A 23,532-nucleotide genomic window follows, 5' to 3' on the forward strand; every position below is an offset into this window, starting at 1 on the left:
AGCTTTTGCTGGGGTTTGCAGATGGGACTAGCATTTTGAATTAGACTATGGGCTGACCCTCTCTGAAAGGATGACCTAGTTCAGAGGGCTCAGGTTTTTTTCTTTTGTTTTTTTCTTTTTGGGTACTCATTAAGTGTAAATGTGTGTCTTCTGTAAGAGTGAAAACTTCTGAGAGTTGGAGGATTAAGAAGTTGTATTAGAGAGATTTGAGAGAGAGTTCAACAGTGTATCTAAAACAACTTTACATAGTTAACCTTTGTGTATATCATACAGGGTATTGGTTTATTACAGGATTTCTGGAATAAACTTTCTTCCACTTTTTTTCTAGTTTGATGAGACTCAGGATTTAGGCCAGATAAGGGGCCTGACCAATTTTGAGGCATCTCTTCTGTCCACAGGTCCACTCCACAGCTCCTTATTTTTTTTCCTACGTTCTCTGAGGGTTTTCACACATTTGTAGAGAACTATTTGTGACCGGAATAAGGTGTCCCATGACAGTAAGTCTGCCTTAGCCACATGCACTGTTGAATTTGAGCATTCTTTCAGTGTGGTCATTTTTTTTTTAAAGTAGCTTTTTCTAATCAAAGTCATGCCTTATAGAAAATATGGAAAATGTGAAATTCTGGAAGAAACTGAAAAGCCAATAAAAATTACCCATAGTACCACTCTGACACTTGAAAATTCCAATATTATTTTTTTCTTTACTATGTCTTTGCCCCCAACAAACTAACTTGGGATTATGTTAGTTGATAACTTTTCTCCTCCCACATTCATATATATACATATACATATATATATACATACATATATATGTACATAGACATATACATACATATATATACATATACATATACATACATATATATATATATATAATGAGTATTTTTCTGTTTTCTTAAAGTTACTTAAAAACATTTTTAATTTCTATATAATATTCCATTCATTCCACAGGTATTTTTTGACTACCTACTCAAATATCCCTTTGTTCTCAGAGTTGCATGAGTCCACAGGGAGGTGAGGGGATGAGGAGGTTGAGAGGACAGAAGATAACCAAATAAACAGGACAGCATTAGATAGTCATGAAAGAAATGAAATGGTAGTGAGTTAGTGAAGAGGGCTAAGGTGGCTTTTCTAGGTGGTGTGATTAGGGAAGTCCTCTCTGGGAGGTGAATAGCCACAGGAATGAAGATGTAATGACCTAGGAGCAGTGTTCACAGAGAAGCAAGTGCAGAGACCCTAAGGTGAGAACAAGCACAGCTTGTTTGAGGAACAGAAAGAACGGCAGTATTTTTGGAGCCTAGTAAACAAGGGAGGATGTGGAAGGAGGTCAGGTGAGAGAGATGAGCAAGTAGAGCCTTGAGGGTCTTGGGAAGAATTGGATAATATTTAAGGGTACTAGAAAGCTATCAGAGTGTTTTGAATGGAATGGTGACATTTGGATTTACCTTCTAAAAGATGACCCTTGGGATGCTGTATGAAGTGACTCGAGGTGAAAAAAATAAAAGTGGTACCAGTGTGGATAAGGGGAGTGGATCATGGCTTGGACTAGCTGGTAGTGACGAAGGAGAGAAATGAAGGGCTTTAGGATCTATATGAAAGCAGAGCTGACCTGACAGAATGAGCTGGTTGCGAGGAGTAGAGAGAAAGCAGTCCACAGTGAGTCCTAAGATACTGGCCAGAGTACCTGGGTGAATGTGCCTTAGGGTTGAACTGATGATTCTGATAACAGAATCATCTGATAACAGAGTGTATCTGATGATTCTGTTTTGGAACATTTGGGTTATTTGCTGTTTAATAATGCTGTTATGAATGTCATTGTATGCAAGTCATTGAGTAAATATACTATCCTTGGGATAGGTTATTAGCAATAAAACAACAGAACCAGAATAGTTTTTGAACCATAGGGGGAGAAAGGAACGTTAAACTTAGTTTACAAATATCCAGTCAATGTCTTGGTGTGAAAGTAGCTAATAGGTGCTACAATTACGTGTGTACTTTTTGACTTACTAAGTTTTTTAAGTATCAACAATATACATACATTCGTACATGTGTATTTAAACCCTTACCTTGTTTTTTTGATCATAGAAATAGTATGTGTAAATTATCAAAAGTTTAGAAAGCCGAGAAAGAAGATAATCACTTGTAATCCCACTAACTGCAAGGAAAAAATTCTATTGATACTTTCATATGCAGTATATCCTTCCAGACTGTTTTTCAGTAATATTTTATATATTACTATTTTGAAAATTGTTTGCTTTATTTCACAGTGTATCATTAAATATTTTTCTTTTTTAAATTAAGTTTTCTGAAGTAACATTGGTTAATACAATTAGATAATTATCGGGTGTACATTATAATTTGATTATTAAGTATTTTTCAATGCTATTACATTCTGTTCTTTAATGTGAGTTTAATGCCCTTGTACTATTTCAATGTTTTATTCCATTTTTAAAAAATTCTTGAGAAGATAATACATACAGATATACATTGTTTTGCACTTTTTAAAAACTTAGACGTTGGTTTCTATTAGCACAACAGTCTACCTCAATCTTTTTAAAACATAATCATATACTCTATTATACAGCTATACTATAATTTCTTTAACCAGCCATTTTTCTGATGTTATGTTAAATTTAAAAATTATCAAGAACCCCAAAGACTCTTTGTTTATGCAGGCTATACCTGTATATATTTACTGTATTAAGAATTAAAGCTGAGAAATTTTAAAAAATTCTTTTAAAATAACAATAATAAACCTATTACATTTTAACATAACATTAACATAAAAAAACTTTGCTAAAACAAAATCTAATGGTAAGAGTAATGTTGTTTTCATGTTTTTGCAAATAACTTTAATGTTTGGCTTAATGGTAGAAAGCTAGATTCTCATATCTGATTATTGATTCAGCCTACTGTGTTGTTTTGGTTAAAGTTTTCGTAGAATATCTGGTTTCACATAGATTGTAGTTATAGAAAGGGGGAACTCTCAGTTTTCTGAAAAGGTCTCACGGACCCTCAGAAATCTTGTAACTATACTTTGTGAACTGCTAATATAATCAGGCTCCTGTTGATGGGAATTTAGGTTATTAATTTGGTTAACAAAGCATGCTGCACTGAATGTCCTGGTACATATATCTTTCAACAAATATTTGAGTGCCATGCAATGTTGGCTTATGGGATACAAAGAGGTGAGACAAGGTCTATGCCTTGAAGGAGCTACTAAGTTTATTGGGAGAGGCAGGCAGACAAGTGTATGGTAATGGATGCTGCAAGACATGCATATGCAGGTCCTATGAGACACAGGAAAGCCTGGTGTACCTAGCATTTAGGAGGAGGTAAGATTAGGGAAGGCTTTTTAGAGGAGATGATTCCTGAGCTGAGCTTTGACAAATGAGTCCAGCTACCAGTTGAAAAGATGAGGGTGGTCATTGCCACAATACACCTAGAACTCTTCTGGAGCTTGTTTGTAGTCCACAAGAAATTGTTGCTTTTGTGGCTTGATCATACTTTGTATATTATTTTAGTTCTCATTTATTTCTATGAAAGGAAAGGGTTATAATACCTGCTGTATGTCATTTTTTCCAGCTTCCATTACTTGTGCTTGTCTTTATGGTATATACAAATAATGTGTTATCCTAGTTTATGAAACATGAACTTTTGCTTCAAACTTCCTGGAACCCAAGTAATAGCAACTGATCATGAAACTAGTAAATTGAATATCAGACTATTAGCTATAAACACACCCATTATAAAGGACATATTGAATTGCCTGTTTCCTTTAAAATCTACCAAGAAAATTGTTAAAAGTTATATATGGCTAGTTTGCTTTTTAGCATTCTGTATAGTCTATGTTGTAAGAAGGTTTAAGGACTTGGAAATTATGTTTTTTTATAAGATTTCAGACAGTATACTTTTACCGTGGGTCGGCTGTATCAGCCATGTATTATTGTCTTTAGCAAACTAGATTTTTTTTTTTGAAAGTCTGAGCAGATAGTAGAGGCATTGGATTACTCTGCCTCCTTCCACCCCCCACTTGATATTTAGTTCTCAGGTTGACCTTTAAGACATGATACAGAAGGTCTCCTTTGTACAGCTTCACAAAGTCCAAGTAAACGACTGATGTTACAGTTTAACTGTCTCACTTTTGAATTCCAAGAATTCTTATACTAGTTAAATGGCAGGTCAAGCATCCCATACTTAGCCAAAGATAGTGATAGTACTGAAATAATTAAGTCATTAAAAAAAAAAAATTGCCTGGAAGCTAGAAATCAAGTATTTTCTCTTTCAGCACTTTCTTCTTGGCCAGTAACCTGTGGTTCTGGCACTTTATAATTCTTGTGACTTGGTCATCATAGTTAACATTTGCAGTGGGTCAAGCATGAGCTAGGCTCTGCTCCGGCTAATGTATGCATATTATCGTTTAGTCTACACACAGATCTACAGAGCAGTTGTATCATTTTACAAATAAAGAAGTGGTCTCAGAGAGATTGAGTTACTTGCCTTAGGTGAAACAGCTAGTTAAATAGAGAAGCTAGCATTCAAACTTGGGACTCCATAGCTAGCGTTAAACTTCCCATTATGTCATGCTGCTGTAACTAGTGAAATATCCACTTCATGTCTTGTAAATGCCACACTGGGACAGTGAATGGCAGGGAATTATTGTAGCTTAGTTCTCCATGAGTACACTCAGATTCAACAGGTTTTTTAATGGCGGTATGTGATCTGTTGTTCTCTCCCTAAAAACATTTTAAAAAATCTGAAAAAGGAAACAATGATTTCTTGATTCCTTTCTCCCCGTAAAAGGACCAAAAAGAGTCTAAAATATAAAATATATGTAATTGTAAGGAGGTAGAACTTGCTTTCCATCATAATGGTAAGAGTTCTGGAATAATACCTGAACTTGATATTTCATTAGTCATGTGACAGATGTTTCTATGCCTGCATTAGGTGCAGGGAGGCATGCATATCAGTTTTACTGAGGTATAACTTGCATATTATAAAGTTAATACTTTTAAAGTGTATAAATCAGCAGTTTTTAGTGTAGTTTATAGAGTTAATGCATTACCATTGTCTTCTATTCACGAGGCACTTACAATCTGGAGTTCAAGTTCTAGATTCTGCATTGTGTTCTTATGAGCCATGGTGAGTTGTATGTGTGTGGGTGAAGTGCTGGAGTCATGGACAAGGAGGGGGAGGGCATTTTCAGATGTACCTTTCTCCTGTAATGCCTTTCACACTTTTGTTAATCTCTCACAGTCTGTTTTCAGTTGCTTTACTTCCATGAAGCTTTTCCACAGCTGTTGGAGCTACACATCATTTTCTTGTCTGAAGTTTCTCATTTCTAATCTGTACTTATAATATGGTATTCATTATCACCTCCCCAAAAGATGATATATTTCATAACTTCAGTTATAGTCTATAGTTTGAATGGTAAATTCATTCATGTCAGTTTAACAAATGTTTTAATAGCGTATTATGGCAGTAGGGAAGACATGCTATAGGCAAAGGAAAAATAATCAAGATAACCTTGTATAACTTGATAATCTTTTATACCTTATGTCTTGTATAAGTACTATGAAGACAATTTGATATTGCAATAATGAAGTGACTGAGAAGGCTGCTTTAGATTGTGAAGGCTGAGAGAACTTCTCTGAGATGATGTTTAAGCTGAGCTCTGAATGAGGGTAGGACCCAGATGTGTGAAGATCTGGGGACAGAGGGAACAGCATGTGGAAAACCCAGAGTGAGCTTTCCATAAATGGAGAGGAGAGGAAGCAGGTGTCGCTGGAGTACTGTGAGTGAGGAAGAGAAGGTGGTAGACGAGGAGACTGGAAAGGTAGGCACAGGGCCTTGAGGTGTGACTAGGAGTTTGAGCTTCACTATAACTGGATGGGAAGCAATTGTTTTTTGTTGTTGTTGTTGTTATTTTTGTTTTTTTTTTATGTATATTAATTTTACTGAGACATAATTTGCATACTATAAAACTTATCCTTTTAAAGTGCATAAATCAGTGGTTTTTAGTATATGTTATAGAGTTATGCAACCATTATCATTGTCTAATTTCAGAACATTTTTATTATCCCCCCAAAAAACCATTAGCAGTCTCATTCCCCTCTCCTTCAAGCCCCTGGTAATCACTAGTCTACTTTAGGTTTGTATGATTCTTCCTATTCTGGATATTTAATATAATTAGCCTCATAATATGTGACTTTTTGTATCTGGCTTCTTTCTCTTAGCGTTTTCAAGGTTCAGCTATGATGTAGTATGTATCAAACTTAATTCCTTTTTATTACCAGGTAATATTCTATTGTGTGGATATACCACATTTTGTTTATTCATTCATTAGCTGATGGACACCTGGGTTATTTCCTGTTATGAACATGAGTATGCAAGTTTTCGTGTAGATACATATTTTCATCTCTCTTGGGTGTATACCTAGCGTGGAACTGCTGTGTCATGTGGTAATGCTCTGTTTGACATTTTGAGGAACTGCCAACTGTTTTCCAAAGCAGCAGGACTATTTTACATCTCACAAGCAATGAATAAGGTTCCAGTCTTCTTCACATCCTTGTCAACAGTTATTATTGTCTTTTAGCCTCCTTAGTGGTTGTGAAGTGGTATCATTGTGATTTTGATTTGCATTTCCCTAAGGACTAATGATATTTAAGGTCTTTTTATGTGCTATTGACCATTTGTATATCTTTGGAGAAATATCCGTTCAAATCCTTTGCCCGGTTTTAAACGAGCTCGTTTTGTCCTTTTGTTGAGTTCTCTATATCTTCTGAATTAAATTCCCTTATTAGATATGAGTTGTATGTATTTTCTCCCCTTCAGTGGGTCGTCTTTTTACTTTTCTTGATGAAGTGCTTGGAAGCACAAAAGTTTTTAATTTTGATGAAGTTCAGTGTATATATTTTTTCTTTTGTTGCTTGTGCTTTTGGTGTCATAGATAATAAACCATTGCCTAATTCAAAGTGAAGTCATTGTTTTTAAATACGGGACTAACGATCTGATTCACATTTTTATTAGATCACTCAGACTATTTGGAAACTGAATTGGAAGGTTCTAGAGTGAAACTAGGGACAACAGTTAAGAGGTTGTTACAGAGTATCCATAGAGAAATGGGTAGACGTTAAATGTCAGTAAGTACATATTAAATCAGTGTATTCCAGTAGCATCCTATTAATGGGAATAAAAAATGATCTCCACTTTTAAGGAGTTGATAGGGTAAAACATAAGCCCAATTAAGTGGGCTTATTATACTGAGTGCTATAAAAAAAGGAATGAAAAAAATTTAATAACAACAGTGAAGAGAGAGTTTACTTGTATAAACCCTTATTGAGTTCATTTTTGTATCTTCAATGTCTGACCTACAGTCAGTGCTTAATATTTGTTACTTCTGCATGAAAGAGTAAATGAAAGCTGTAGGAGAGATGGCATTAAAACTGAGCCTTGAAGGATAGGAAAGGTATTGGCAGATGGGAAATGGGAGCATGGTGTTTTTGATGGAGGGATCATGTCATGTCTGGCAGTAGGTGATTAAAATTAAGGGTATTTTCATTGAAACCTAGAGTTGAAGGAATTGTAGGCAAGGAAGCTGGAAATGTCCCTCAGGGTTTACATGTAATTCCAGATTGAGTTTATAACAAGGAGGGCTGTGGGGAGTCACTGCTTTGGTCAAACTCCTTTAGTGGCATGACTGTTGTTTTTCATAGCAAAGTATATAGTGGAGAGAAAGTGGAGCACAGCTAAGACAGTGCCAACAAGTTTAGATCAGGTATAGAGTAAAAGTAATGGGAAAAGGGGGGTTTGGGAGAAGTTGAGGTAGCGATGGCAGTTTAATATGACTGTGTAGGAATGGTGGAAAGAGCAGAGTCAACTGCAGCCCTTTGAAGGGTTGAACTTCAGTGATTGTGGGGAAGATCGGTTTTATTTAACTGAAGGAAAGTGGTTCAGGGTTGGAGAGGATAACAAGTTTAACATACTTGCATACCTCAGGAAGTTCCAGGCAGAAGTATCCCGTGGGTTTTGGCATAGCAGGTGGTAGGAGCAAGAGGTGGCTGGCTATATTGTATAGAGGAAATATAGTTGAACTTTGGAAGTCAGGGATACCTTCAGCTCAAACTCTTACTGGCTTTGTAAATTTAAGGGAAAGTTAATTAACTTGATTTCTTTCTTTTAAGAATTCCTATTATAGATCTATTGGGAGAGTCAGATGGGGTCATCTCTAAAATGCCTGGCAAGTAGGAGCCTTTTTTCTGTGGTTTATTCTCTTCTCTGGAGTCATAATGCTTTGATTTCATTTAAAATCTTCTCCAGTGAACATGGTGCATTGAATGGAATCCCTGGCACAATCCAGTGGGGTTTAGACATTGTGTGTGTGTGTGTGTGTGTGTGTGTGTGTGTGTGCGCACGTGCACACTACTCAACTACTCGGCAAAAGGCTATAGACACTCATATTTTTAAACTTGATTGTGTTGTTCTCTTATCTTCCTTTGAACATGTCTCGTTTCTATTCTTGTGCAAACAAAAATACTTAAAGTTATGTGTGAACCTCTTTTGGAAGACTCCCTGAACACAAAATTGTTTTTTAAAAATTGTGTCATCATTAAGATGGACAATTTTTGACCTTTGTGTATTTGTCTGATTGGATAAATTTTTCTAAGGTCTTTTAATATGATTGGGCTGCAGATATATCTGATTCGACTTTTGCTTTGCTTTGTTTTCCTAAATTCTAACTCAGCTGCTTCCGTATTTTTTCTTCTACACGATACACATCTTGGTAATAACAGCCAATGTAGTTTGTAGGAGAGCTATAAAATATCGATTGCATATATGAGTAGTTTCCCAATTTTCTTAAATGGTACCTATAAATACCATCCCAGGACATAATTTAGTTTTTCCAAAAGGGAGATTGATTTTTTTAACTTGCATTACTTCAGTGGCTTAGAATTAAAAACAAGAATGTAGCTTGGAATAAAATGAAAATGTAAGACCTCCTTTCCATTAAGCTCCTGATTTTGTTTTAGTTTTCTAGGGTTTTTAGTAACTAAACACTATGCATAACAATGAATGTGTTAAGTTTGATTATTTGTTCCATTCTTAATGCCTTAGAATTGGAAGGGATTTTAAGTCCTCTGTCCAAGTGGCATTCTGTGCTGGATCCCTTCTATAGTAGCTTGACAGCCAACCCTGCCTTCTCTGGTGGCAGGGTCTTTTATTGCTAGACAGGTCTAATTGTTGGAAGATTTTTTCCTTATACTGAGATGAAAGCCAGCTTCTTGAAACTGTTACCTATAAACTGTCATCTACTTGTCCAACTTCAATCTTCTGGTGTCACATAAATTAAATCCACTAGCTTTTCAGATAATTGAAAATAGTTGCTAGGCACCACTTCTCCAACTTTGAAGTTGTCTTTCTTTCCCCCAAGAAAAAAAGCTCTAGTTCCCTCAACCATTCTTCCCAGGATATCATTTCTAGATTCTTTTTCAGCCTATTTCGCTATGATCCTTTTTAACTGCAGTGTCCACCACCACTCGCAACTAGCTAAATGTGGTAGGACTATTGTAGCTGTAGTGGATTTATTTCCAAATTTTCATCTCTTTGTAAATGAACACATTATTTGGGAGTATTTCTGAACAGTGTCCTGCAAGGCACACAGTAGCTCAGTTGGCCTCGTAAAACTGACTGTATTTGAGGGCAGATACCAGGAGCATCTCAGAATTTATGTACTGCGACAGCTACGTCAGGCCACTCAAATCTGTAGTCCTGTCCTTTGAGTGAAGAGCCAGATATCTCCTCTCTCTCGTGGCTTGTTCTGAGCGTTAGGTTGGCTAAAGAATTAGGGACAAATTAGAAAGAGTCCAGGAGTTTGGTGGAATCAACACTTAGCCTAAACATTGCAGAACATTGATAAGCCACGAACAAGTCATCACTAAATTTGCCCAGATTGTCATTAATTATAGTTTATTTGGAATGTATTCCACATAGTTTTTTTTTTCTAAAACCCAGGATTAATATAGGTTTATGTTGATTGCCTTAGTGATGCCAAGCCCTCAGAGGTAGTATGGTGTCTGTAAATAAGAGGGTGGGCTCTGAGCCACATAGCTGGGTTTGGAATCTGACTTGGCCACGCTGGCTCTATGGTCTTAGGTAAAGTAGCTAACCTTTTTTACTCACTTGCAAATGAGAGTAATTGTAGAGCTACCTCAAGGATTTGAGTTAATATGTGTTGGCAGGGCTGACACTAGGGTGAGGAGAGTGTCTCCTTTAGTGAAAAATTTAAGGGGGCACCAAAAAACTCCATAATCAAGTAAATAGTAGTTTAATGCAATAAAAAGGACAAAATATTAAAATTTAAGATAAAGACTAGATAAATCCAACAGGATTAAGATTAGGGCGAGGTGAGTAAGAGTTGTATAAGGGCAGGGTCGGATCTTGTCTTTATTTAAAAATTTCATAGCTTTTCATCATGTATTGTTTGCATTAATTTTGATATTTTAAACTGTTATTTATTTCTCGTAATTACTACAGGTATTGTTGTTATTGTGCCCTCTTCAGGTGGGTGCCTCACTCAACTTACCCTAGTTTCAGGCCAGCGTGTTGGCGTTTGTTGTTTGAAGTGTGGAAAAGGCAAAATAAGTTTCCTCCTACCCTTCTAACTTCTGGACAGACTAAATCAAGTTAACGTGAGACAGATTAACAGGAGAAATGACCACATTTATTACATGTATATGGGGTTCCCTAAGAATATGGGACCCAAGGACGGTTGTGAAGGCTTACATGCTATCTTAAGCTAAGGAGAAGGCAATTCACCTGAAGATTGGAAAGTAAATGTTTGGTAAAGAAATGTTTGTTGGGGCATCTTTACAATGAGGACACAGGAAGGACTAGCTGGGTTCTTCCCCGTCTATCACACTTAGTTCCTATCACAGTTATCTATCTATATGAGCTTGCTTCCTGGAAGCAGGTCCTTTGTCTAAATTCCTTTCAGGCAGTTAGAGGGAACGCCAAAGGTTTTTCCTGAGGTGTTCATTTCTTATAAGTAACCAGCTTAAAACAATATCCAAAAAGGCATATCCAAAAAGGGGTGACAGACTTTACATTGCCTCAATTGCAATGATGTATTTGTAGAGGAAAAGAATTCTAAGAGCTTTGTGGAAGGATTTTTTTTTCCAGCATAGATATTTGTCGTAGATTGTCTCAGAGTGCCAGTTGTAATCTCATAATCAAAGTCAGTTTCAGGTTTTGAACGTCATGTTTCAAACACTGCTGGAGCTCAAACCCCAGAGAATAAAAAATGCGCACACTTAGCTTATGTCTAGCTTATGTCTTGCCAAGCCAAACAGTACTGAAACATTGCTTGTTCTTGATGGCCAGGATTGTGAAAGACAGTCACAGATGGTGGTTGAGCCATAGCTGGAACTACTGTTAGTGGACTTGAGATGTTCTAAGTGACAGAAGCCAGGAACCCACTGAGGAGTGGGAACTGGTGTTTCTAGAAGTTAAATTACGGTGATTGAATCTTTCTGTAATTCTGATTCTGCTTCAGTTTGCTCTTAGTTACATAGATCTGATTATAAACATGTCTTGGAAATCTGTTTCATAGTTAGTGGCCCATGAAAGGCAGAAAAAAAGTTGCAGAATCAATTTTTTAAAGCTTTATTCTTGGCAGTCTAAGTGTTATACAAGGCAAGGCAGCTGCTCTCTGTTCTGCCATTATCCCTATTGTAGTGTCTCCCTCCCTCCCTCCGTCCCTCCTTTTTTCTTTTTGATACGTATTTACTCAATGTTGCTTTCTGCACAAACTAGTAGAAATAGTTGCTCTTAAAAGGTTACATAAACTGCATGTTGTTGATGCTTTGCATAAAAAAGGTAGAGTTGACTAAACTAATAATCACCATAGACCTTATCATTGGGTTTGATTAGGTTTAAGTATATCTAAAGATTTTAGCATTTTGTTTTTAGGTTGCAAAGTGGAATTCAATTGTGTACTTGACTAGTGGAATGAGTTTAAAACATGATTTTGTTGATGCTGCCAGACATTACTGCCTTGCTGTGGTGAGGCAGCTCAACTGCATGAGTTGGACCATTTTTAGAGACTCCAGGTAACTTACATTAAAAAACAAAAAAACAAAACAAAACAAAAAAAACAAGGATGGGAAATTTGTGTCTCAGAAAGAATATATGTCACCTTCTTTGCATCAGCTTTTAGAGAACTGCTTTGGGAGCTGAACTATACATGCCTACTTGTTTTCCTCTTATCATTTGGCAGGTGGAGAAAAAGTAAAGGTTTTAAAGTGAGTCTGAATTAGTATATCTGGTGGAGCATTCAATTTCCTATATACACTATTTGGAACAGCAATATGTAACAGAAAACATGTAGAGACTTGAGTATAGAATAAGCTCAGAGGGGCTAGTATACTAGCCGCAGTTAGATTTATGAGGGAAATACCCTGTTATCTAGGAACTCATATTGAATAGAGGTAACTGTGGGAATAGATTGTCTTACCCTGAAAGCGATCCCTGGTTTAATGGGCAGGGTTTAATGTTTCCTACTGGGCAATTTAGCAGCTCATCTTTAGATTAGTTAGTGAGGTGGAGTTCCCGAGTTGCTAGATGAAATCTAATGCTTTCTTCTCTTCCTTCTTGCCACTTCTGCTTCAGGGCCAGCTTGGACTGAGATTTGCAAACCACAAATCCTGGTTGTTACCTTTAGTCATTACGAGTTGAGGCATGAGAATGACTGCACTGCGCAGAAACAGACTTGCTCCCACAGTGGGGGTGATGGAAGATGCTGGGTAATAAATAAATGGTCTGTGGCACTTGGCTGGTTCACCAGCATTATCTATTGGATTAGAAAGACGTGGGGCCTCATTATTTACTCAGTTGGTAAGTACGTAGCAGTCTACTTCACCGTCTACAGTACTGGCCACTCTCCTTAATTGCCTTTCTCAGATTTCATGCTTCTCTGGAACTCTTCACTTATGCTTTCCAGTCTTTTCCTGTAAGGGCTGCCCTTTTCTGCATTCCTTCACCCCGTGTTGAACACTACCTTTATTTTTCTCTCCCAAAGGACCCCTAATATAAGGTGATTGTTTTGAGGTTTGTATTGAGGGGGTGATGAAGATTAGAGTCTGGCACAGGCGCAACATCTTGGGGTGGCGTATTAGACACCACTACACTAATACCTGTCAGTCATTCACTGCACAGCTCTCTTGCATTCCTGGCTCCTCCTCTAGCTTAGAGTTCAGTTTGTGACCTTTCCGTTCTTTTCCCTTCCGGAGAATTTGCTGTTTTTCTGTCTCCCAGATTTCAGTACCTGTTAGTTTATCTAGACAGTTTACCTCTTCACTATCAACCTCCCAAATAAATCTTAGCCCTACCTTTGCTAAGCCAAAAACTCATTAAATTGCGTTCCCTGAACAAAAGATCTGGAACAAAGCATAGACATGCTTTAAAAATTTTTTGTGTTTTTTAACTTAAGTAAATTTTTGGGTTAAAGTGTCTCATTTCTCGTCAAGTATCTAAGAGAGAGGAGTGTTATTAAGACTTAGTTTTCCTTTACTTAGGATGGACTCTGAAGTGTCAGGATTTATTATTTTTTCTTGCTACATTTTTAAAAATTTTGCTTTTCTTTTCTTCCTTTTTTTCTTTTTCTTTTTCTCTCTTCTTTTTTTTTTTTTAAAATCCCATCTGCATTTATTCAACTTAAAAATTATTGAAGGAATCCTTTGCTCCCTGAGGCTTAGTTTAAATCACTCGGCTGAACAAGATCTGCTCCTGAGGTGTTGGGAAGGGGAGAGGGCAGATGGTTGAACAAAGGATTCCAGTGTGGGAGGAATTCGGAGGAAAGGAAGGCTTTGGAGGCAGGATTTAGGAAGCCACCCCCTAGGGCATGTGTTAGGACTGCAGCCTCTGGGATAGCACTGCCTGGGAAGCTGGCCAACATCTTGCTCAAGCACTTTGTATCTCCATTTCTTCCATACAAACCAAGAATAATAATGGTAGTAACTTTTAGTGTTGTAAGAATTAAATGAGCTAATACATGTAAGGGATTTGAGAAAGGCTTGGCTTAGTGTAATAAAATGTTTAATTTTTTAAAATGTGACCCATAATAGTGTTGAAATAAATTTCTAGGCCCAAGAAGGAATGGCTCCTGTCTGGGGTGCCACATCAGCATGCTGAAACTTAAATGACTTCCATGCCCCTGTAAATGCTCTGTTTGACCAGAAACGCAGTCTGTTCAGTCAGCCAATCCTCACATGCTAGACCAACCCTGGGCCTTCTCACCCTAAACCAGTTTGGCTGTGCAGCCCCAGCCAATCAGTTATTTTATATTTTTCTCTTTTTTGTTTTTTATTTTATAAAAGCTTCCTGCCATCTACCCCATTTTTGTAGTTCTTCTAAAGTAGACTGTCTACTTCATGAGTGTTAAACTTTTTATCATCTAAACTGTCTTTAATTTTTTTAACAGTAGCAAACAATTTAACCTTGCAATTAAGTATATACATACAATTGTGTAAAACTGACACACATTTTAAAATTGACAATATTCTCCCTTTTTGTGTACAAAACACTGTTTAGTTTTTTAAATAAAAACCTCCAAAGTATGCAGTGATCTTGACAGCAGTTGGACGACTACTGGTCCAGCACTTAAAGCACAAACAGTTATGTACAGTACATAACACTTGCTAATGATAATAAATGACTATGTTACTGGTTTATATATCTACTATACTATACTTTTTATCATTATTTTAGAGTGTACTTTTTCTACTTGTTAAAAAGTTTGCTGTAAAGCAGTATGCCGTTATGCCTGCAGCAACCTCATACATCAGGTACTTACTACATCTCTTAAGTGCATCATTTTCTCTTGCTTTAATTTTGTACAGTAACATGCTAACAGGCATGTAGCCTAGGAGCAATAGGCTAGACCATTAGGTGTGTAGTAGGCTGTACCATCTAGGTTTGTGTAAGTGTACTCTATGACGGAGATCCCCAGCCCCCGGATTGTGGACCTGTACCTGTCTGTGGCCTGTTATGAACCAGGCTGCACAGCAGGAGGTGAGCAGAGAGTGAGCAAGATCCATTTGTATTTCCAGCTGCTCACCAACTCTAGCATCACCACCTCAGCTCCACCTCAGATCATCAGGCATTGGATTCTCATAGGAGCACGAGCTCTATTGTGAACTGTGCATACAAGGATCTAGGTTGCATGCTCCTTATGAGAATCCTAATGCCTGATGATCTGAGGTGGAGCTGAGGCGGTGATGCTAGTGCTGGGGAGCGGCTGCAAATACAGATTAACATTAGCAGAGAAATGTGACTGCACAGAAACCATAATAAATCAATTGCTTGTAGACTCATATCAAAACCCTGTCAGTGAGTACCAAAGACAAGTTGCATCTGGTAGTAGGCTTTATAGTGGCAAGTGAATTGATGTACAATTGTACAGCTGTATCTGATGGCATCTGATTCTGCATTATGGGGAGCTGTATAATTATTTCATCATATATTACAATGTAATAATAGAAATAAAGTGCACAATAAATATAATGTGCTTGAATCATCCCAAAATTCCATCCCCCACCCTGGTCTGTGGAAAAATTGTCTTCCACAAAACTGGCCCCTGGTGCCAAAAAGGTTGGGGACCGCTGCTCTATGATGTTTGCACAACGATGAAATGGTGGCCAGATGACATATTTCTCTGAAAGGATCCCTGTTCTTAAGAGGTATGTGACTATAATTGACATACGATATTTTATTAGTTGCAGGTGTACAACATAATGATTTGATATTTGTGTACATTGCAAAATGATTACCACAATAAGTCTAGTTAACATCCATCACCATACATAGTTAAAGAATTTTTTTGTGTGATGAGAACTTTAAAAATCTATTCTCCTAGCAGCTTTCAAATATGTAGTACAATATTAACTATAGTCACTATTTTGTATCTATGAGCTTGGTGGTGTTTTCATTTGTTTGTTTGTTTGTTTTTACATTCACATATAAGTGAGAACATATGATAGTATTTGTCTTTCTGTCTGACTTATTTCACTTAGCACAATGTCCTCAAGGTTCATCATCGTTGTCATAAAATGGCAAGATTTCATTCTTTTTTTTATGACTGAAGAATATTCCATTGTATATGTACTGATTTTCTTTATCCATTCATCCATTGATGGACATTTAGGTTGTTTCCATATATTGGTTGGCTATTGTAAATAATGCTGCAATAAACATAGGAATACGTATATTTTTTTGAGTTAGCGTTTTTGGTGTTTTGGCTAAATACCCAGAAGTGGAATTGTTGGATCATATATGATAGTTTATTTTTAATTTTTTTTGAAGAAAGTCCTTGCTGGCTGCCTTCTGGTATTATATTGTTGTTCTTTCTGAGTGTTAAAGGATGATTGCATGTCAGCCTACTCAGTAGACTTTATGACCCCATTGGGAGCCCTATCAGAAAAGAGTGCTAGCATCAGCTGTTTCTCTCCTTCTCTTTCCCCTTGCTTGCAGGACTGTCTGCTACCAGCTCTGGAAGGCTGGTGAGTGTGGCACATCTTTGGTGTCCTTGCCGTAGTTCTCCACCAGAGCATTGCCAGAGAGCTAGGAGGGAGGGAGAAGGGAGGGAAGAATCTCTCTGGGCAGCAGTTGCAATCCATCCTGTTTGAGCAGATGGCACTGGAGGAAACAGCAACTTCCCTCGTGCTGATCTACAGCCAAGATCCTGCACAGAGAGGCAGCTGAAAAGGCGCCTAGCACAGCCAGATCCATACCCTGGGCCTTCTGCAATGAAAAGGAATTCCTTTTTATGATGCTTTAAAAATGAAATTCCTCCCTTTCCTCTTAATGGAGCTAGTAATTGGGTTGTGATAAAGTTACAGGAGAGGTAGAGAAAATCTAGAGAGCTTAAGAGATTTAAAGTATGATCCTCGTCCTCAGGGCTGAAAGTGCCTGGTATAGTGGATACTGAGGCAGATTTACAGAACATGAGCTTGAGGAGATGGTTAAACACTCTGGGTCTAAAACTCATCTACGATTTTGGCAAACCTTTCGGATTACTCGCCTTTTTCCCATTTGTTCCCTTGCCCAACTTCTGTTGCCTCCATCCTTATCTGTTTTTTCTCCTCTGCTGCTTATATAAGGCAGCACATGGTACTACGCCAGATGTTCATGGTGTGTTTACAAGTGCATGTGTTCCTATTTCTGGGCCAAGAAAATACTCCTGACATAGGACATCCAAGATTTTTTGGCTTCTGAAACTCCAACATCCTTTTATTTCATGATTTATTTAAAGTCTTAAAATGAGGTTACTGCACTATCTTATTCTTTGAATCAGTATGAAGGGTCAAATAATAATTGATCTGCTAGTGGGGTAAGAAAGCTTATAGACAAAGAATCTGCTGGATATCCTTTGTGCTTAGATATCCTTTGTGCTTAGATATCCTTTGTGCTTAGATATTGGATCACCTTCTTTCTCAGAAATGCTAGCCCCTCCTCTACCCAAAGTCATGGCTTTTGTCCATGCATATTTTTACTTTGGCTATTACTGAAACACACCCACTGCCAACACATTTCTGGACCCAGAGTTACAAAATTAGACTAAATGAATGTAAATATCCAGTCTAGCTAGAGAAAAAAAGAGCAAAGAGACCTAACAAAGCATTCCCAGGAAGTTTTCCTGGCAAAGTATATGGACACTAACAGATATTGCAGACCTGTGTTCTGGTCTGGACTCTACTCCTCACATCTAGAATGGGTATAATGATCCGTGCCTTGATTGCCCATGGAAGCGGGGAGACTTTCCTTAATCTCTGTGGTCCCTCACCTTACCACAGAGGTATAATCTTGGTGTTTGAAATGCTGGCATGGATTGAGGCATACTGGGGAAGCCAGTCCTCTAATCTTCACAGTGGCCACAAAGTCAGGTATAGGGAATTGAAATTCTACCTTTGAAAGACAGAGGTAGAAGGGTCCAACTCTGTCGTGCAGCTGTGGAAACTCGAAGCCTCGATAAATGAAGTACACTGATGTGTTCAATCCTGCAGACAGTCACACTTGGAAGCAGAACTAAGAGCCAAGACTCTTGATTCCCAGCTTGGTGAGTATTCCTTGTATCATATAAACTCTGCCTTATTATAAAGCCATTCTAGTGTTTTTTAAAGGGTATTTCACCTGAATAAAAAGGTGGATATTAAGAATAAATCAATTGTATGATCTACTTATATGTGGAATCTAAAAAAACAGAGCGACGATAACAAAAAGCATGGATACAGAGAACAGATTGGTGGTTGTCAGAGGTAGGGGATGGGAGGATGGGCAAAACGGGTGAGAGGCTTAAAAGGTGCAAACTTCCAGTAATAAAATAAATAAGTCATGGAGATCTATGTACAGCATGGTGACTGTAGTTAAAGAATACTGTATTGCATATTTGAAAGTCACTGAGAGAGTGGATCTTAGAAGTTCTCATCATAAGAAGAAAACTTGTAACTATGTATGAAGACTGATGTTAACTAGACTTATTGTGGTGATGATTTCACAATATATACAGATATCTAATCATTATGTCGTGTGCCTGAAACTAATGTCGTCTGTCAATTATACCACAATAAAAAAAAAGAAATCTCACTATAAATTCTTTCATTTTTAATCTTACAATTAGTGGTTAAGAGATGCAAATTTGTACTTTGCACAAACGTGGGTTCAAATCTAGGTTAAAAGAAAAATTTTTTTTCTATTGACTTCTCTTTTGATCTAGGGAATGCTTAAATATATAGCTCACAGATTCAAATAATTTGAGTTACAATTGTCTTTGGTTAAAACACCAATAATAATTGTCCCTATGGTGAGCTCAATATTGTACCTGAAGCATAATAGCAAAGAAAGAAGCATTCTGAAGACAGGTGTACTCTGTGTGAAGTCACTATTGTTGTCAGTGACTTGATCTCACGGGAATCTTAGTCTGATGTAGTCCAGCGGAGCGAAGAATAAATAGGATTAAATCGTACTTTAGAATTTCAAAGTTTTGTATTATTTTATATTTAATGAGTTATAATGCTATCTTTCTTACCTTCTTTAAACATAGTTTACAAAGTCTTGTGATTTGTCAGGAAACCTTTAGGGTAAGATAATACAGACACCCAGAAGAAGAGACAGCTCAAAGAGACACAGCAGATTTTTGGTGGTCTAATCTAGTAAAACTCCTCACTTGGGGTGACTTATAAGTACCAACATGTTAGTTTGAAAATAAGTTGTTTCCTTCATGCTAAACTTTCTGCTTCTTCTGTTAGAGAATATTCTGGAGTCTTAATCTCAGAAATCTTTAAGAGTTGACTCATGCACATCTTGTGGGTGTTTAAGAATGTGAGATAGCTTCAGGAGAAGCAGGCATCCACTTGTAGGAACAGATCCTTTCTTGTTCAAGAGTCAGGCCAGGGATCCAAATGCAACCTGTGGTAATGATCTTTCTGCACCAGCTTGAATCGGCTGAAGCAATAGTTGTGAGAACCATTGACAAAAAAGTATGAAATGTCCCTTTATGTAAGACTAGTCAGATAATGGAATGTTGCTTAATTCAATAATTTATTTTACTCAGTTATTCAAGGCTTGCCAAAGAATTAGACCATAAGATCACATTTAAAGGATACACTGCTGCACATCATCTTACTGTGTGATCGAGAAGGTTTTTCTGAGTTTTAATTGCCTTAAATTCATAACTGTTGTTATAGGACTGTTGAACAATATGATAGGTACAAGGTGTGATAGGGGTGTAGTGAGAAGAAGGTTCATCTGATAATTTATAGGACCTTGGGGACAGGAAGATGGGGAATCTAAAGATATAATAGTATCCGTACTAGAGTATATCTCAAGTATCTTTAGTAGGTAGTATCTCAAGTAGAGTGGCTCCTATTGATTGTTAAATAAGATAGTCTCTGGCCTCAAGGGGATTATAATTTGGTATGGAAGCTGTGTAAACAACTTTCATTCAACAGTGAAGACTGAGATGTAGGTAGAGGTACAACCACATATGGTTGTGCAGACTGACCTGCATGGAGCGTATGTGTGTTGCGGGGGAGGACAGCTGGCTGAGGTTGTGCATGAGGCCTGCAGTCCAGCCTGGGTTCTGTCCGCCAAGCTGTGTTCCTTGGTATACAGCTGAGTCAGCGTGGAGGAATGGGCATCTTCCAAAAGGGATGTCTTTTTTTCTAATCTGTACAGAGGCACCATGTGGACTAGCTTCAGTCCAGGTGCTGCTGGAGTACAGAAGAGGGGATTACTGCTCTGAAGGAAGTAGAAAATACATGGTTGTGAGGTGGCTGCTACACATAGTACTCGAAGGGTCAACTTTTGCTGGCCCTTCAAAGCCCAGCTCCAGGGCGGGAATCTTTCCTTGGGTTTGGGGTCACCTTAAGGTATCTGCTTCTGTACACCGCATAAGGGAAAGACCACAGTCCTTTTTGACTTGTGCCAGGCACAACAAAGGGATCAGAGGTTGGGCAATAAAGGAATTGTGGTGGCACGTAAGGTTCAAGGAGTAGTTCTGAGCTAGATCAGAGTGACCTTGAATGCCGTGTTATCCTGTAGGCTTGGGGTTTGCATTGTTGCTGTTAGAGGAGGAAGAGGAAGCAACTTGTGCCAACTCATGTTTTGGGAAAGTCCCTCTGGGAGTTGAGCAGAGGATGGATTAGGGCCTTTGGCACAAGAAGAGGTACAGGATTGCAGGTCATTTAGCGTTTGATAGGAAGCAGCTGTTCAGAAACACCTGCTATAAGTTTTTTATTTAGTTAGTTGAAGGTGTAATGCCTAATGTGTAAGCAAAGTGGTTACACAGAACAGGACCAAGTATTTCCCCATAGGGCCTACTGTCACCAAGTAGGCAAGTCTTGCCAGAGTTCACAAGGAAGCTCAATTCTCGCTATGCTCTTGTCCCTTTACACAGAGGCTTCACCATTCCAGAAGAATGTTAAGGTTCTGCATCCAATTTCCAGCATTGGTGTGTGTGTGTGTGTGGGGGGGAGTTTGCACACCACCAACAAGCAATTCTTTAATACTGGCAGAGTGACCTACAATTGAACTCAATTCTGACACTGTCTATCTGGAGACAGGGTCAGATCCCACAGATTAAGGGCTCAGTCCTCCATTTCAGATGCCAGTCATCAGCCCAAGTTGTCACCTGTGCTTCTGACCTACTGACTATAAGTCAGAAGTTTCCTCCTTGGGATCAATTAATTTGCTAGAGCAGTTCACAGAACTCAGGAAACCCATTTATATACTCACTAGATTACCAATTTATTACAAATGATATTAAAGAATATGAATCAACAGCCATATGAAGAGATATAGAGAGCGAGGTCCTGGAAAAGGGAGCTTCCGTCCTTGTGGAGTTTGAGGTCTAGTACATTGATGTGTTCCGATTTCCTAGCCTTGAAGCTCTCCAAACCAAAAACCTTTTGGGTTTTTATGGAGGCTTCATTACGTAGGCTTGGCTGATTAAACCATTGGCCATTGGTTGTTGAGTCAACTTTTAGCCCCTCCTTCCAAGAAATTGGGATGGGAGTGAAAGTGCACCCCTCTATTGATGGTTAGTTTCCCTGGCAACCAGTGCCTGCCCCAGGGTGATTTCCAAAAGCTACCTCATTAACATCAACCCAGTTATGGAAAGGAACTTATTATGAAGAACAAGACACCCATTTCACCTGTAGGGCTCTGGAACATTTTTCAGGAACTGAGGACAGAAGACCAAGTAGTAACAGAAAAGATGCTGTCATTGCTCTTATCACTCAGGAAGTTCCCAGGGTTTTGGGAGCTGTGAGCCCCACTTTGGTCCAATTATGTATTTCTTATAAATCACAATGTTGCACATGTGCTCTAACATTCAAAGTGCTTCTGTTCCAGGAAATGCTCACAAACATCGTGAGACAGTATAGTACAATAAGTGGTTAAGAAAATGGGTTCTGGTGCCATCCTGCTTGAGTTTGTGTCCCAGCTCCACCACTTATTAGCTTAATTACTTTGGGCAAGTTACATAACCTCTCTGTGTTTCAATTGACTTACATGTGAAATGGAGACAATCATAGCACTGACCTTGTGGGTATTTATGAGGATTAAATGGGTTTATGTGTATAAACTGCTTAGGACAACACCTGGCATATAGGAGCAAATATTTATTCTCTCCACATCTTTGAATGAAATTTGCAAAGATGCATTATTCCAAGTCCTTTACACGTATTAATCACATACAAATTAAAAAAAAAAAAAAACTTAGGTGGTATTATTCCCATTTTATAGATGGAGAAACTAATGCAAAGGCATACAATGTGGTCAAAGTCTTAGAAGTCTTTAAGTGGCCGTGTCAGGATTTGGACCCAAGAGGCATGGCTCTAAAGTATATGTCTTGGCCGTTACGCTAGATTCAGAAGTTTCTTCGTAACTACCAATAATAAGTGTCATGGAATGCATGAGAACCATATCTTTTTGGTGTAGAGGAAAAGAAAACCTGGCTTTGAGGAAGGCCAATCGAAGGATGGATACTGGACATCTGAAATGAGTCATTTGAGTTAAGTGCCAAAGTGCCTAAAATTTAGGAGTTTCTTCTGTAATTTCTGCCTTTAAAGGTCTATTTTTTAACCAGCTTTTTTTTTTAAAGCTTATTTTCTTAATAGAAGAGATTCATCAAAGTGATATCAAGGATAAACAGTTTATAGAAAGAAGTTTTTCTTCATTTTATTTATTTTTCCAAGTAACACTTCAGTGCCAAAATATTCTTACGAGTGGGGGATAAAGAACTTGTAGTTTTGCAGAATCACAAAGCTACAGTTCCTTTTGACCATATGGGGTGTGTGCGTGCACGCGTGCGTGCGTGTGTGTGTGTGTGTGTACATGTACACTATGTGTGTGTTTTGGCGTTTTCAATGACCTTTTGGAGCAGAGATGACACTGGGAGTGGCAGCGGTGTCTCCTAGTTCTAGGCAGCCAGCCTTATGAGGGAATCAAGCTCTTTTACAGGGATTTTTCACTCAGCATTTTCTGGCATAAAAGGACAATGAAAAAGACATTGAATTGTTATCTGTTTCTGTTATTTAGCCAGGCATCTTGGGGAATTTGCTTGCTATGTGGACACTTGTCTAGCTCTGTTTTCCATATTTGGTTTGCCGTCACTTATAGGTAATCAGAAAAAAAGACTGTGTGTGTCTACAGCCTTTCTTTGGAATTCCATGTGAGAAATTAGAGCAGGTATATATATGTTTTAGCCAAACATGCTAGTGTTAGCATTTAATGATGCTCCGTTATCTTTCCAGTAAATGGACAAAGGCAGATGAAGGTTCTGTTTTCTGGAATGGGCCTCTGTCTTCTGACCAGTGTTTTATTTCTGTTTTTTTTTTTAATAGTCGTGAGGTCTTCATTCAGATGCAGGTACTTTGTTAAATCCATTTTGCTGTGGCTGCTGACCTGTCTAGATTTTCATGGTGGGGACTTAAAGGCGTGTTGGGAGTTTGATTTTGTATCAGATGGAGGATGTGTTGT

The 23,532-nt window shown here is 38.0% G+C and overlaps 1 protein-coding gene across 6 annotated transcripts in view; it reads left to right on the plus strand.

The window, feature by feature from the left end:
- Nucleotides 1–23,532, plus strand: part of AK4 (adenylate kinase 4) — a 72,541-nt gene that overhangs the window by 12,687 nt on the left and 36,322 nt on the right. For 3 of the 6 annotated variants that reach the window (XM_025051982.1, XM_025051981.1, XM_025051980.1), the window contains exon 3: nucleotides 12,667–12,891. The exons of the other annotated variants lie outside the window; for them this stretch is intronic. In XM_025051982.1, the coding sequence (XP_024907750.1) occupies nucleotides 12,667–12,891 (225 nt within the window). The remainder of the gene's footprint in view (nucleotides 1–12,666; nucleotides 12,892–23,532) is intronic. 6 annotated transcript variants of the gene reach the window in all.

Source organism: Pteropus alecto, unplaced genomic scaffold (genome assembly GCF_000325575.1).
Source record: "Pteropus alecto unplaced genomic scaffold, ASM32557v1 scaffold25, whole genome shotgun sequence".
Classification (NCBI taxonomy): domain Eukaryota; kingdom Metazoa; phylum Chordata; class Mammalia; order Chiroptera; family Pteropodidae; genus Pteropus; species Pteropus alecto.